The sequence below is a fragment of the Strix aluco genome, chromosome 4 (assembly GCF_031877795.1).
Source record: "Strix aluco isolate bStrAlu1 chromosome 4, bStrAlu1.hap1, whole genome shotgun sequence".
Classification (NCBI taxonomy): domain Eukaryota; kingdom Metazoa; phylum Chordata; class Aves; order Strigiformes; family Strigidae; genus Strix; species Strix aluco.
This window is the reverse complement of record NC_133934.1, coordinates 13,482,259-13,497,026: the sequence shown is the minus strand read 5'-3', so window position 1 is coordinate 13,497,026 and position 14,768 is coordinate 13,482,259. Positions and strand designations below refer to the sequence as shown.

Here is a 14,768-nt window from a genome sequence, read left to right as displayed (position 1 = left end):
TTTATTTATAAGCTGTGATCCCTTTCAGTCTTTAGAGCTTTAAATTGAGGATTGTTTTTTTCCTTAGCAAAGACATTGTAAAGTTTTGTCATTTCTTCTTTCCTCTGGCATGAAACAAACATGCTGAAATCAAAGACTGGGCTGATAGCCTATCAGCTGATTGTATGTTGCATTGCAGTGCAAGATGTTTAGTGTTGGACCCTAAAACCAGAGAATATACATGTGCAGCTTCCCATACTCAGGACTCACTCAGTATTCACTCAGAACTCCGTGGTCTGTTTTGTTACCAGGGTCCAGCCAAAAGCAGAATATTACTTGCAAGTACTTTACATTTCAGTTTGTTTAAAGTGCTAGATCTTTAAAGCCTCATGTAAAAAAGACACCTCTTGTCTGGTTTTTTTTTGACCTAGTCCTTCACTAAATTCTGAATTTTCTGTAATGTTTAGTATTTAAATAATAGCTTACAACCTGTGTGCAGCTGACCTTTGTATGAGAGATTTTGCTGTGTATAGGCAGTTCACTGTTTTTGTGTGAGCCCTTTGCCCATACTTACCTGTTGCAGGACAATTTTCTTGTCTGTTTTTTAATGAGAAAACTGTACTGAAAGTCTGGGCTGGGGGAACTAAAACAAATAGCACAGAAACTACTTTGTGCAAGTACGCAAGAGTAACTTTCTAAGGTAAGTTGATCTTATTTCAAGTGTGCTATGCTGCTGTAACCCAAATATGAAGGACCATGTGTCTAATATCTATTTTAGCTTTATGTGAAATCCAGAAGAATAAATGTGCATTACATTTGACCTCAGCAGTACAAAACCAGTACATATGATTCAGCCTTTAATTTCCTAGCCTAATTACTGATAATTGTTGCTTTTATGCATTTTGAGTCAGTTTTCTAGTTACTTTATAGTTGCTTCTCTGAAAATTAAAATTATTACAAACAAATTTCTCCTAAACCTGTGTGTCAAATATTTAATCTCTAATAATATTTAAGAGCTATGATGCTTGCTGATAAGTGGCATGTTTTTAACATTAGCAAGTTGCAAATACTGGGCCTTGAAATTGGGTCACTCATTACTGTCCTGCTTTTTCCACTTGAACTCTAGCATTAATGATTTTCTGTACTACAGGCTCTCTGGTTTTAATTTTGTCATTTTTTTTTCTTAATTTAATATTTTACTTGGAATACAGGATTTAATTCTAGTTTCTTTTGGAACGTCTGCTTTGGATTAGAGCAGTAGCATTAAAAATTAGTAAAAGGTACAGCCTGGGTACTGAAGCTGATTTTACAATTCAGACAAGAGAATACATAGGAGTGAAACGTATTGCAGCAGTATTCCGCGAGGTATGAACCTCTTAGTTCTCAGTGCATGTTATTTCCACAGTATTTTCTTGTGTGAACAATTCGTATTCCTTTACCCTGGTTTGATGTCTGGGTGTTTTAACTAGGGGAATAAAGATGTGTAGCCACTTCTATCTGGTTTGGAGGGGTAAGTTGATGTAAGGATACTAGTAGTTGTCCCAAGGACCACAGATATGTTCTACTGCCGTAGCAACCTGCTGCTTGTAGTACTGCTGTGTCTGTTTCCTTGGTTCCTCCTTTATTTTGCCCAGTTCTGGTCAGCAAAAGTGCTTCTCATTAGAGATATTGGGGGTTTTTTAGGATCAGATATTATTTAAATTACTTGAATTATTGTTCTTGTGTTTTCAGCCTCTTGGTGGTTCCACAAAACTTATATTAAAAAAATGTTTCCATGGCCCAAAGAGGTATCTTTTTTGGACATCCATCCAAATGGGGAATCATAGCCACAGATGCTTTTCATGTAGGTCAGGACCTGTTCTGTGCTGACACCAGATATCAGTTATCTGGTCTCCCAGCATGCTAATCAGTCACCACAGTTGGCTGGAACTAATTTATGAATGCTGAGCCCTGGAGCGTTTTCACAACATTGTGAACGAGAGAAATGATTATAATCAAAATTGACAATCTGGCATTGTATCTGAGCAGACACAGGGGCATTCACTGAAGATTCCTGGGGAAATAAGCGTAATAGCTCTGGAACTGGCATCCTACATGACAGATTAAAAAAAAAAAAAAAAAGTGGAGATTAAAATACATATTTATATAAACTTCCTTTGTCATAAGTTTGAGGTATCTTTGAAGTTCTAGGTAGTGAAGTAACTATATAAACAGAAGACTCCCTAACACTTCTAGAAAGGGACACAGACTATTACTCCCTCCCTCCAAACACCACCCCTCACTTCATCCAGCACATTTGCTGAAAGTTGTATTTGTCAGCATACTTCTTGTTTCTAGTGGCTGAAACTAAAAAAACCCAAACCCCAGAAAAACCTTGAACAGCTGAACAGGTCATAGTATATTGACAGTTTGTAAACTAGGAAAAAGAGACCAGAAATGAAGATTAGTAGTGGTTTTATCAGGCAGACAAACCTGCTACGTGTGGAATAACTATTTCTTAATAAAGCTTTCTGTCTCTCACAAGTTGAGCAACCTGTCTATGCTCTGAAGGCAAGGTAGGTACGTACAGAGTAGAAGGGATGTGTTTGTGGCCACGGTATGATGACACGCTCTCTCCCTCCCTCCTGGATCTCACAGATCTCAGTCTCCAAACTGTTACAGAGGTAGCAGACTAAAGGAAACCCTAGGAGCCTGGCCGTTGCTGCTAGCATGGGGTTGCATATTGCTCTCTCATCCAGCCACCCAGTGCCTTCCCTAAGCCAAGGCAGATGCAGCAGGAAGAAGACATTGGGAGAAGCACTGGTATCTTCTGTTTTAATCCTTCAGTTCTAGTTGCCTTGAGGCAGGATCCTAGGCTGCTGCCAGTGCAGCGTATGGGGACAAGTCTGGTGTTTAGATAGTATAAAGGCATGGTAACAGCCCTACTGAGAAACAGCAGAAGGTCAAGGCCTACCTGGCAGTGCATCCTTTGTGCCTGCTACCTGGTTTCAGTGTAAGGTGGGTAAATCAATGCACTGTGCAGCGCATTAGTATGCTGGTTTTTTCCCCTTCTTTTGATAGCACTCAGTACAGACAGCCTTTTATCCCACTTTTCTCCTGGTTGCCTTCTTGACAAGTGTTGTGTCTAGGTAATGTGCTGTGATCTGAAATGAATTTGCAGCCTTTTTGAACAAGACTGAAAAGATGTTCTGTGTCTTAATTTCAATATCATAGGTCCATCAGTTGCTTCAGGAGGGACGACTGGAATTTGTCATTGGAGGACAAGTGATGCATGATGAAGCTGTGACACTAATTGATGATCAAATTTTACAGTTGACGGGTATGCATATTTGCATTTAGCTTTTATTTTACATTGTTATGACCTCAGGGATTTTGCTTGTTTTCATTTCTCCACCCTAAGATTGCTATTATTTTCTTACTCTTCAAGAACTGATTAAAGCATCTCTTTATTTTTTACTTGCTGGTGGATTATCTGTATAAAAATCTTTGCTTTGAAAAAAACAAAACATAACAGTTCTGCAGTAAGCAGTAGGGTTACCGAAAGCTGGCTTGCAGTTTAATCAGTGTCAGATGTAAACTCCTTTGGAGCAGAGGCCTTTTTTGTCAGTGTGTGTTTGAGAGCTTAAGCTCATGAGAAGATAGTTGTGGTAAAATTGAAGGTATGAAACACTCTGGAAGAAAATACCTGGTAGCAATTCAGAGTGTGGGGAGGTTGTATCATTTAGGCAAAGTCATCTGCAGAACGTGAGCCATAGAATATCACTGAGGTCACCTGAACTTAGTTGAAAGACTTGCTTGATGAAGAAACCCCCATTTCTCTGTTAGAAATAGGTGCATATTTCCAAGAGATGCACTATTTCCCATTTTAATCTTCTAGCTTCTGCTTCTAGCGATTTGTATGTTACACCTTTCCATCTGATGGTTTAAGGGGTCTTTTAGTATTAAGGTTTCACAGAATCACAGAATCATCTAGGTTGGAAAAGACCTTGAAGATCCTTAGTCCAACCATTAACCTAACACTGACAGTTCCCAACTACACCATATCCCTCAGCGCTATGTTGACCCGACTCTTAAACACCTCCAGGGATGGGGACTCCACCACCTCCCTGGGCAGCCCATTCCAACGCCTAACAACCCGTTCTGTAAAGAAATGCTTCCTAATATCCAGTCTAAACCTTCCCTGGAGCAACTTGAGGCCATTACCTCTTGTCCTATCACTTGTTACTTGGTTAAAGAGACTCATCCCCAGCTCTCTGCAACCTCCTTTCAGGTAGCTGTAGAGGGCGATGAGGTCTCCCCTCAGCCTCCTGTTCTCCAGACTAAACAACCCCAGTTCCCTCAGCCGCTCCTCGTACGACATGTGCTCCAGACCCTTCACCAGCTTCGTTGCCCTTCTCTGGACACGCTCGAGTAATTCAATGTCCTTTTTGTAGTGAGGGGCCCAAAACTGAACACAGGAATCGAGGTGCGGCCTCACCAGTGCCGAGTACAGGGGTAAGATCCCTTCCCTGTCCCTGCTGGCCACGCTATTTCTGATACAAGCCAGGATGCCATTGGCCTTCTTGGCCACCTGGGCACACTGCTGGCTCATGTTCAGCCGGCTGTCAATCAACACCCCCAGGTCCCTCTCTGACTGGCAGCTCTCCAGCCACTCCTCCCCAAGCCTGTAGCGCTGCTGGGGGTTGTTGTGGCCCAAGTGCAGCACCCGGCATTTGGCCTTATTGAAGCTCATACAGTTGGCCTTAGCCCATCGCTCCAGCCTGTCCAGATCTCTCTGCAGAGCCTCCCTACCCTCGAGCAGATCAACACTCCCACCCAACTTGGTGTCATCTGCAAACTTACTGAGGGTGCACTCGATCCCCTTGTCTGGTGGAGATTTATCTCCATCTGGTTAATGAAAAAAGAAACAGGATAAATCATGCCACTACTGTGCTATAGATGCCCATAATATGCCATGAGGGAGTAGGGTGCTTTTTGGGGGCAAGAGGAGATGTATTAGCACCAGCTGTCTGTCATGGCTGATATAAACCCTGATCATTTCAGGACTACACTCTGGGCAGCTTTCTACACGGGGGAGTAAAGGGTCAGAAAACACTTATATCATTTTCAGAATCTGACCGCACAACACCACTGGTACTTGTTCCTTGCTTGTCAACGTTTATCAGGAGCACAGAGAACAGCTGCTTTTGCATCTCAGTGAGTCACCACATCACACTGGCCAAGAGGAGGAGAGGGGATGAACATTATTTTTCTTTCCTCATCTGACTTCTATGTTTGAAGGTTGTTCTATGGGTTTAGTACACCAAACTCAGGACTTCTCCAAAGAAAACACTAATATTGACTGAAGAGTCCTTCTGTTAAATGCACATATGGCTTTTGCTTTCATTGGAGTTAGCTGCAAAAACCATTATTTCTAATTTAATATTTCATTCTATGCGTAAACATAATTTTTTTTGAAAAGAAAATTCAAATTTAGTAATTTATTCAGCAGGAACAAAAATATTAATATATTTTAAAATCCCCATTTATTTTTCCTGAAAGCACTTTGCTTGGTTTGAGTACATACAAACAAAAAAATGTATCCTTGCATTGTGTGTGGAGTTCATCTTGAGAAAAGAAAGCTAGTGCAGGCATTTGGGGTCTACATTTCATGTCTTCTTCTGTCTGTCTAGCCAGCTGTGTTTTGGAAGAGCCTAGCAAACTGCCTAAAATGTGCTTCAGTCAAGAGTTAAAATAAACACATTGTTTGTGAATATTTTCACTAGAGAAGACATTAACCGTGGGAAAGATGAAATTAAAAGAGAATGCCTTGCAACCTCATTTATCCAAATGTGATAGTAAAATTTGGAATGGAGTTAGTCCAAAATGGGGAGGATACGGTTGTATTTTCAAATAGTTCAGAGCACAATTCCAGAACTATGAAATTAAGATTTGCAAATCTTCATTTTTTTTATTGTGAGAATCCTAGTGCGATATACTAGAGTTCTGAATAAAATCTACTGCTTAGCTGGTTATTTTGGTTTTGCTTACATGGTTTGTCTGCGTTTATTCCATTGTCTGGTCTTTCTGGTTTGGGGGTTTCTTTTTTTGAAACTGATTTCAATACAAAATTAATAACATTGGTTGTAAATAACATCTTGTATCAAGATTGCTATTATCCTTTGGCTTTTTTCTTTTCTTATGATTGAGGATCATATTCATACTAGTTTTGTTTACTGAATGGCTTGCCTGTCCCTTTGTTATTGATATGAGACTGAAATTTACTGAGAATGGGTGGTATGATTTGAGCAAACACAAACTAAACCCCAGCCTGTTTTCATGCAGACTCTAACCTGGCTATTAGCCTTAACCTAATCTGTATCTAAGTACTTTTTCCCAGGCTGGTCTCTAATCATAATTCCTTTTTGTTGCTCATCTCTTATGTTGTTAATAAGTTATACTTGGCATAGCAAAATAAATATTGTCAGTGTGAAACTGTCTGCTGTGAATCATTAAATTCCTGAAACTTTAAATGCTTTGGAAAATAACAACAAAGAGCTATCCTTTAAGTGCTTATCTGTAATACTATATGCCTATTAAATTTATAAAATGATCTTATAAAAGTGTTCCTAACATAAACAAATTTTGCTTTGCAGAAGGCCATGGATTTTTGTATGAAACTTTTGGGATCAGGCCTCAGTTTTCTTGGCATGTTGATCCTTTTGGAGCTTCAGCTACAACACCAACTCTGTTTGCTCTGTCTGGTTTTAATGCTCATCTTATTTCTCGGATTGACTATGATCTGAAGGCTGACATGCAGAAAAACAAGGTAAAAATACCCATAGAAATGGAACCCATTGTCAGCCTTTACTTACAGTAATCTAAACCATGACATTAAGATAAGCATCTCTCTGATCTGTGCAAGAAAATATAGGTATTTCTTCTCTACATGTGACATGCTGATTGTATGTGGTAATGGTGAAATATATTGAGTCTGCATAATGCGGTCAAGTAATGTCTTCATGACTTCTGGTCAAGAATAAAGTATAGTCTAGCCTGAAGAAGACACGAAATGCGGGCAGTTGAGCAACGTGTAAGTTGACACAGAATTAGGACTGTTGGGACTGGAGGCATCTAGAATAGGTTTCAGCTTCCCCTGAGAAAATCTTGGATATGTTGATTTTTATATAGACTGTTTTAGTCTAGTGCATATGTTTGGGCATGGTGGTTGTCATGCTTGGAACATTTATTTGTGCCTGTAAAAGTGATAATACTAGGTCAGTTAGGGTGGCAACTAATAATTTTTTTGCTGAATTCATTTTTTGTTTCATGTTCTGCCTTCTCTCACATAGTGTCCCATACACAGCAAATGTTTTTCTTTTCATATCACAATGTTGGATCCTGATCTGTCATCAGTTTTACACACTAAATGATGTGAAAATCAGGGGCTTTTACTAGTATGAGCTGGCGTTAGGCAGTTTTTATGGATCTTGGGTGAAACTCAAGCGTCTCTCAGAATTCCTGTTGAATTTGGTGAAGCCAGGACCCACCACTTTATGTTTGCAATAAATTGCGATACTTCCTTTTTTACTAAAATCTTTTATGAGCTTTTGACAATCTTTTCCCATCTAATTTTTCTTCTGGCACTTGACAGTCTGGAGGCTTCCAAAACTGTAAAAATTCTGTTTCAGTTGATTAAACATTGATTCCCACTGACTACAGTGTAATCCAGACTACATCTGGGTCTTTCCTAACTTAGTGGTGTTCAACTTCCACTGAAACAAGTGAGGTGTAATGCCTGTGATAAGCTAGGCTTACATCTGAATTTTAGCAGTATGCTGGCAGTGTGCTGCCTCCTCTTCTTCTCCAGCAATTTGAATAGAAAGAGGCAACACTATAGCCTCCTATATATCATATGTGACCTTGCTTGGGGTGCCATTGGCTGGTCTTAAGTAAAAGCACTTGAAGTATTACAAGTGATGGAAAGGAATATGGGCGCTCTGAAGTCTTGAGTTGTTAATGATGGTATTACTGCTCTTGTCATCAAGGGTAATGGTTTCTTACCTTTTTTGTTTTCCAGAAGCTTCAGTTTGTATGGCAGGGCTCTCCTTCCTTATCTGAAAGACAGGAGATCTTCACCCATGTTATGGATCAGTACAGCTACTGTACCCCGTCACAAATACCTTTTTCAAACAGGTCTGAAGATTTCCCAAATAGGCAGAAATATTGATCACTTCTGAGAGTTTATATTGTTGGAGTTTAAGCATTTTCTTTGACTGTTTTCTTTCAGCAGTGCTCTACTGCTTTCTCGCAACCTGCAGTAGGTCAAGGAGATGTCTAGACTCTGTAGATCTGAGTCAGGATTATTAAGCACCCCCATCTACCCACCATAATACATGAAGTTTGCTCAGTACCTAACAATTGAATGCTTAAAAGTGATACTTACTACTGACAGCCATTTAAAATGCTTCAAAATATTGACAGACTTTTAAAATAATGTTTTCTAGCACCAGGAGGCTCAGATCACAGGTACTGCTTTCATCTACATGTATATATCATGTCAAGCCTTATCCAAAAAATATAGAATAAAAATGTGAAACAAATAATTGCTGTAAACAAAAAATGTCCAAAGCAGAACTGGGGCTTTGTTTCTCTGCCTGGAAAGTTAAGATTTAAAAACTCTAGGAAGCTCAGTATGGACTTGGCTTTTGCTAATCAATTTTCTGTGGGAGACTTCAGCATTATATTGGGCTGAGATTGTCTGTATTATCTGTGTATAAAGGGACTAAAATTTTCCATTTACTTTGTGAAAAAAATCTGAGAGCTTTTGAAAACTTTGTTTTACTCACTGGCTTATTCAGTAAAGTAAGCCTCTTTATAAACAAAGTCAACTTGGGGGAACATCCTCATTGTTACAAAGCTTGCTGTTTTGTCCTGTGATTTCTTTATTCTATGCCAGCAAGCAGCAGGGACTTGGACAGTTGCACAGTGTGAAAATAAAACGGGAAGACCTTCCCCCTACCTCTGCTCCCAAATAAACACTGAAGCCTAAATACTAGCAATGAATATAGACTGATTTTTTTTTTTTCCCCCCTCCTTATTCCCTGTGTGTCTGCATTTTATCCCAGCACCTTTTGATGTGTTTTTCCTAGTTGAATAAATCCTGTTTATAGCCTATTGCTTTCTCCTTCTACTTAGATCAGGATTTTATTGGAATGGAATTGCAGCTTTCCCAGATCCACCCAAAGATGGTGTTTATCCAAACATGAGTCTCCCTGTTACAGATACTAACATCCATCTGTATGCACAAACCATGGTGGCAAACATTAAGGAGAGAGCAGCCTGGTTCCGAACAAGTGATGTTTTGTGGCCATGGGTAAGTGCATGATCAGCATTTGCTTTAGAAATACCAAGTACACCTACAGTATGAACAGTAGGTAGATGGTACTTTGCAAAAATGCAGGTACAAACCACGTGTCAGCAACATTTTTTCTGATAAGTGGGGTCCAAATGTCTGATTAGTAATGAATAGTAATAATTTTTAAAACTAGAACTTCCCTGTACAGTCTGCCAGCTGTCTACCAAGTCTTCTACCCTACTTAATATATAAAGAAATGTGACAAAATTGTAAAGATAACCTCTTGTGAAACTGTATATTGCAATATTGCTTCCTTTTTTTTCTCTCCTTGTTTTGTCTATTTAAATGATCTTTTTACATAACTGCTTAGCACAACATAACTTTATGTTAGCAAAAATGATAGCATTACAAGAAAATGTATTGCGCATTGGGTAGACAAGGTCTTTTGTAACTGATGTGTAATCATTTTCTTATACAGTCTTTGTATTTTAGTTAGAAACATAAGCATATCCCAGCTTGGTCATTCAAACACTTTTTTCAGCAATATGCTGTGTTAATTATATCCTACACATACACATAGCACTGATATGCTCTCACAATTTTTAAGTCCTTAGAAAAGAATAACTTTGCCTAAACTGAAAGTATGGCCTGTTTTTTAATTTCCATGGATGCTGTAAGTCTCATAATCACAGTATTAAAAGGATGATGTGTGTTCTTAAGGTGGTTATTTCACCACAATATCTGTTTTTGCAAAGAGAACATTTTCTGACTGATGCAGCATTGAATCACTGATTTGTTTTTCTCCCATGTTTGTGACACTGTTGCTTATATTGAGGTGGGGTTTTTTTGTAGATGTTGAGGGGAGAAGTGGGATGTAATACTCTGTAGTAGTGCTATAGTGAAAGTTTTGCTGAAATGGGGAGGAGGGAGTTCTAAATAGTAAGAATAAATTCCAAATGTCTAGATCCAAACCTGCAGTTTTGCTGTAATGTAAGAAAATTTCAGTCTCTGACTTCCTGATTTGTGTACTTGTGATATGAGCTTTAAATGAAGTAATAAGTAATAGAGAATGAGTAATATGTTACTCATTCATACTGCTATGTAAAGGAGTAGAGATAAATAAGATACATGGATACCTCTATAGCTAAGCTTAGCTATTTTTTTGTGATTACAAATAGTTTAGAATACTTGGATTTTTTTTTTCCCTTCAGGTAAAAAATAAGGAAATACACACTTTCCCATTTAAAGTCAGACCTCACATCTAGACTGTTGGCACTTTTGTGATGAGTTATATGGACAAACAAGTGTTCATTCATGATCTGAAGCACCTAGTTGTGCAGGAGGAGGCATTTGGCTGTGGGGCAGTGTAAAAGTTCAAACCTGCCCCTCTAGAGGCCATAGCAGCAGATGTAGGAGGGGGTATGGAATTGTCCTAAGGGCTGGAACTGATCCTTGAGGTGTTTTTGGCCTGTGTGGTTGAACTGACTGTACAGTAATATATAGCATTCCTTTGTAAAGTTTTGTTCAGATAATGGGTGGATGTGATGACTAACTACAACAGGTTCTCCTGGATAGCCTTGTTCTACAGAGCTACAGTGTTCCTCAGCTACTATGTTCTGTGTCAGTGTCAGCGGAGTCTACCAGCCCAGCACATCCCCTTCTGTGGTGCAGTGTCTGCTTTTTATGAGGAAATCTTCTTCGATCATGAGTTGAAAGTAGTGCTCTATAAATATGAAGTAGTTTAGTAAGTCTGGTTTGCACTGACTACCATACTTTTTGGTATTTGGTTTGATATGTTTTAGTAGCTCATTCCAGTTTGAAGTTGTTGTTTTCCAGTTTCTGTTATATGCTGTGTGGAAGATCTCTGGATATTTCAGAACTTTTCTGTTTTGGAAGTAGAATTTCCACTTTTCTGATCTGTGACTTACCCTGTTAAGTCTGAGGGACAGGCATCTGCACTAGGATTCATAAAGGATATGACAGTGACCTTACTTGAAACACCTAGTAAAGGGGAAGGGGATGGGGATGGCACTCATATCTGGGAAAGAGAGGAAAGAGTAATTGACTCTGAGTTCAGTTGAACTCATCAGATTCAACACATTCATGAGTTGAATGAGTTCAGCTCATCAGATTAAACTTCTTGAGCTCATCAGGTAAACATTGGGATGGAAGATGGGTTTGCAAAGAAAATAGAGCCTTCTTGGCCATTTCTTCAAGCATCCGCTAAGTCTTAAAGGCAAATTGCTGAGAGCATCTTTATTTTGAAAATGAGATCAGGATTGACTTGTGCAATGTTTTCTATCTCAAGCACAGAGACAGGAAGATAAGGATGCATTAAGCTGGTGTCAGTGTTGGAAGTCTTCAACTGGGTCTTTTTTGTGGAGGTTTCTTAACATGTTATTGTGCTTCAGATTGGTGCCTATACTGTAATACTGATACCGTAAGAATACGTGTGGTGCCATAGCTGACTGACTCTTTTTTACCTGTTCAGCTATTGTAGCTGAACAAAAGTGTGATTAGTTATGTCTTTTTTTAAATGTTTGTACATGCAGGTAGTCTGTATTGAGATGCCTTCAACAAAAGGCAGGAGTTGTGCAAGCATGCTCAAAAAAAAAGATGTTTTAATACACAGTGTATCACCTTTCAACTATTTGGATGAGCATCAGAAGTACTATAGTCTACTGTCGTGATGGGGCATCAGCAACACATTGTGTGACGTTTGTACTACAGGCATGTCTGTCCAGATTGTTTTGTTTCACATGGTGTCCGCAGCATTTCCTAGAGCTGTAAGCACTAAGAGCAGAAAATAAGAACTTCCTTATTTTCTGCTAAGTGGAAGAAATGCAGTGTGAAAAGAAACAAAGGTCATCTTTCCAGGCACGTATGCGTGCATTTTCCAATTGCTGCCATGAAATTCCATGCTCTTGCACAATTTGGTGTGTCAGCTTCTCCCTATCATAATTCTGGTTGGTTATCAGCTGATCTGTGTGAATAACCCTGCCCATTCTTGACATTTTCTAACAAGTAACTTTTATATGGGTAGTCAAGATCAAAAGAAATACTACTTTGAGGTAGGCTAGTGTTAAAAGAGATCCTTCTAAATTACGTGACCCAGAGCCATTTGTCTGTTCTGTTTTTGGCATTTTAGGGCTGTGACAAACAGTTCTTCAATGCATCTGTTCAGTACTCCAACATGGACCTGTTGTTGGATTATGTTAACAAGCATTCTGATGAGTTTGGAGTGACTGTCCAGTATGCCACTGTTGGTGATTACTTCCAAGCAGTTTATAGCAGAAATCTTACATGGGAAATTCGAGACTCTCAAGACTTTCTACCATATTCAACAGGTATTTAAGTTCACAGCTGCATAATATCTGCCTCTGTACGTATTTAAAATTTTAATAAAGGGAAATTGAGAAAATGAGGACTAAAGTAAGAGGAAAAACACCATCTCCTTATAACATTTTATTTATGTTACCAGATGTCATCAAATAGACAAGCTGATCCCAACTTAGTGGTATAAGGAAGATGGTAAGGTAGAGGTTGGAATATTTCTTTGGAACAGTTGGAAGCAATGGGTAGAGGAAGAGACCCTGAAAGAGTGAGTATAGAAATAGGCAGACTTGGCAAGGAAGATAACCTGAGGTTTTTGTTTTATTGTCTTTGAAAAACAATAGAATGCAAAGGAATGCTAAGCACAAAGTTTATTCATGTGTGTAATGTCATCCAGATTTTTTAAATGACCTGAAGAAATGTATAGATGCTGCACTAATCAGGTTCAGTTACAGTTAAAACAGTGAGCAATGAGATAAACCTGTAGGCCTAGGCCACCTGACTGAAATTCAGTAAGATATTTCAATGGATGGATGAAGGAAAAAAGGACTGCAAAGTATATAACACACTACAAACTGGTTAGCAGACAGCAGTAATAGCAAAGGTGCTTCACAGAGGTGTACCAGCACAACTAATACAAGTGTCTCATGACATTGGAGAGGTCCTTTCTGATCTCTCTAAAGCTGAGATCCTAGGACTCATTCTGCTTCTATTTGTTGACCATTTGTTTCATATTTAGACATTTAACTTGTAATTCATTCTTTTCTCTGCCTCCCACACATTAGCATGCACAAATAACCTGTAGTCTCCCAGGTATTCTGCAGCATTAGATGTGCGTGTTACACCTCTCCCGAAAAAAGAGCTGTAGTAAGGATGCAATGTTCCAGGATCTAGGGAACTGAAAAGAAACTGATAAACTGAAAGACACCTAGAAACAGATGCAGGCATGGCCAAATAGAGCCACGTCCCATTGTTATTGTTTAAAAGAACTGGATTATGCGTAGATTAGAGCAGAAATGGGAAACACAACATGGAGTAATCTATGAATGTCAGGCAGGTAACTGAGGGGCCAACGCAATCTTAAAGCTCTTAGGGTACCTCTTCGTTAGTACAGTGGAATAGGAGTGGTCAAAGTGAAGCAGTTGGTGCTGAGGATTTGATGTCCACACTCTATGTAACTCCAGGAAAACTGGCTATAATCTGCTCATATTAACTGAATGCCTGTTAATCCTTGTTACATACTATCAGGAGTCTGGTTTGTGAGCTCCAAAACCAATCTTTTATATAAAGCAAAGCATACTAGGTAAGGACGACTGGTAGATTCACTTCACAAGCATGTTCCTCGTCCAAACAAAAGACTGATGTAGATGAACATCTAAAGTCCCTTGTAGCTCTAAGAGAAAGTATAGTCTTTTTCATTAAAGAAAGCAGTTTTAAGTTCTGAGGAAAAAAAAAAATGTGTTGTAACTGAAGTTTCAAAAAGTAAAAATACTACCTGTATTTCTGAAAGTTCATGCTATGGTGTGACACAAATTCATTGCAGCTGCTCGTTGCTTGCTTGCTTGCTTCTTACTTGCTGCACTACCTTAGCTTTTCAAGCAGATCTGAAAAGTACTGGGAAGATATGAAAGAAGGCATGCCATACCCAACATCCCTTTAATCTTTTTCCCCAATAAATTTACCCTTTTAGGCTTCATATCAAAGCATGCAGAGAGAAGACACAGCTAACTTTTCAGTTTCTAAACTCATTATTTTGTTTCATTGTCTGGATTATCATTAAAATATCACTGGTATCATTAAAATACCTTTCTATATAATTGTAGCTACCACTACTTCATCACATTGTTAGGCACTACGGATGTATATCTCAGACTATTACAACTCAAATTTAGTTTATACATCCAATATTCTGTAATGTGTCTGTTAACTTTTAAACTAATAAAAATAACTATTACTTCCTGTGAATCATTGCATGGACTGATCCCTCACTCACCTCCCTCTAGGGATCATGTCATATCTAACAATTTGCTGATAAATGCACTGCCAATTTTAAGTGCTAATATCCTTTTACATCTGGGCTCTTACCTGTATCTTTTGGCATAATTTACAGGCAGTAGTC

The 14,768-nt window shown here is 38.8% G+C and overlaps 1 protein-coding gene across 1 annotated transcript in view; it reads left to right on the top strand.

Moving 5' to 3' along the window:
* The window catches only part of MAN2B2 (mannosidase alpha class 2B member 2), a 32,319-nt gene that overhangs the window by 4,278 nt on the left and 13,273 nt on the right, over nt 1-14,768 (top strand). The window contains exons 3-7 of the mRNA XM_074822061.1: nt 3,193-3,298; nt 6,615-6,787; nt 8,039-8,154; nt 9,157-9,334; nt 12,465-12,663. Coding sequence (XP_074678162.1) covers nt 3,193-3,298; nt 6,615-6,787; nt 8,039-8,154; nt 9,157-9,334; nt 12,465-12,663 — 772 coding nt within the window. The remainder of the gene's footprint in view (nt 1-3,192; nt 3,299-6,614; nt 6,788-8,038; nt 8,155-9,156; nt 9,335-12,464; nt 12,664-14,768) is intronic.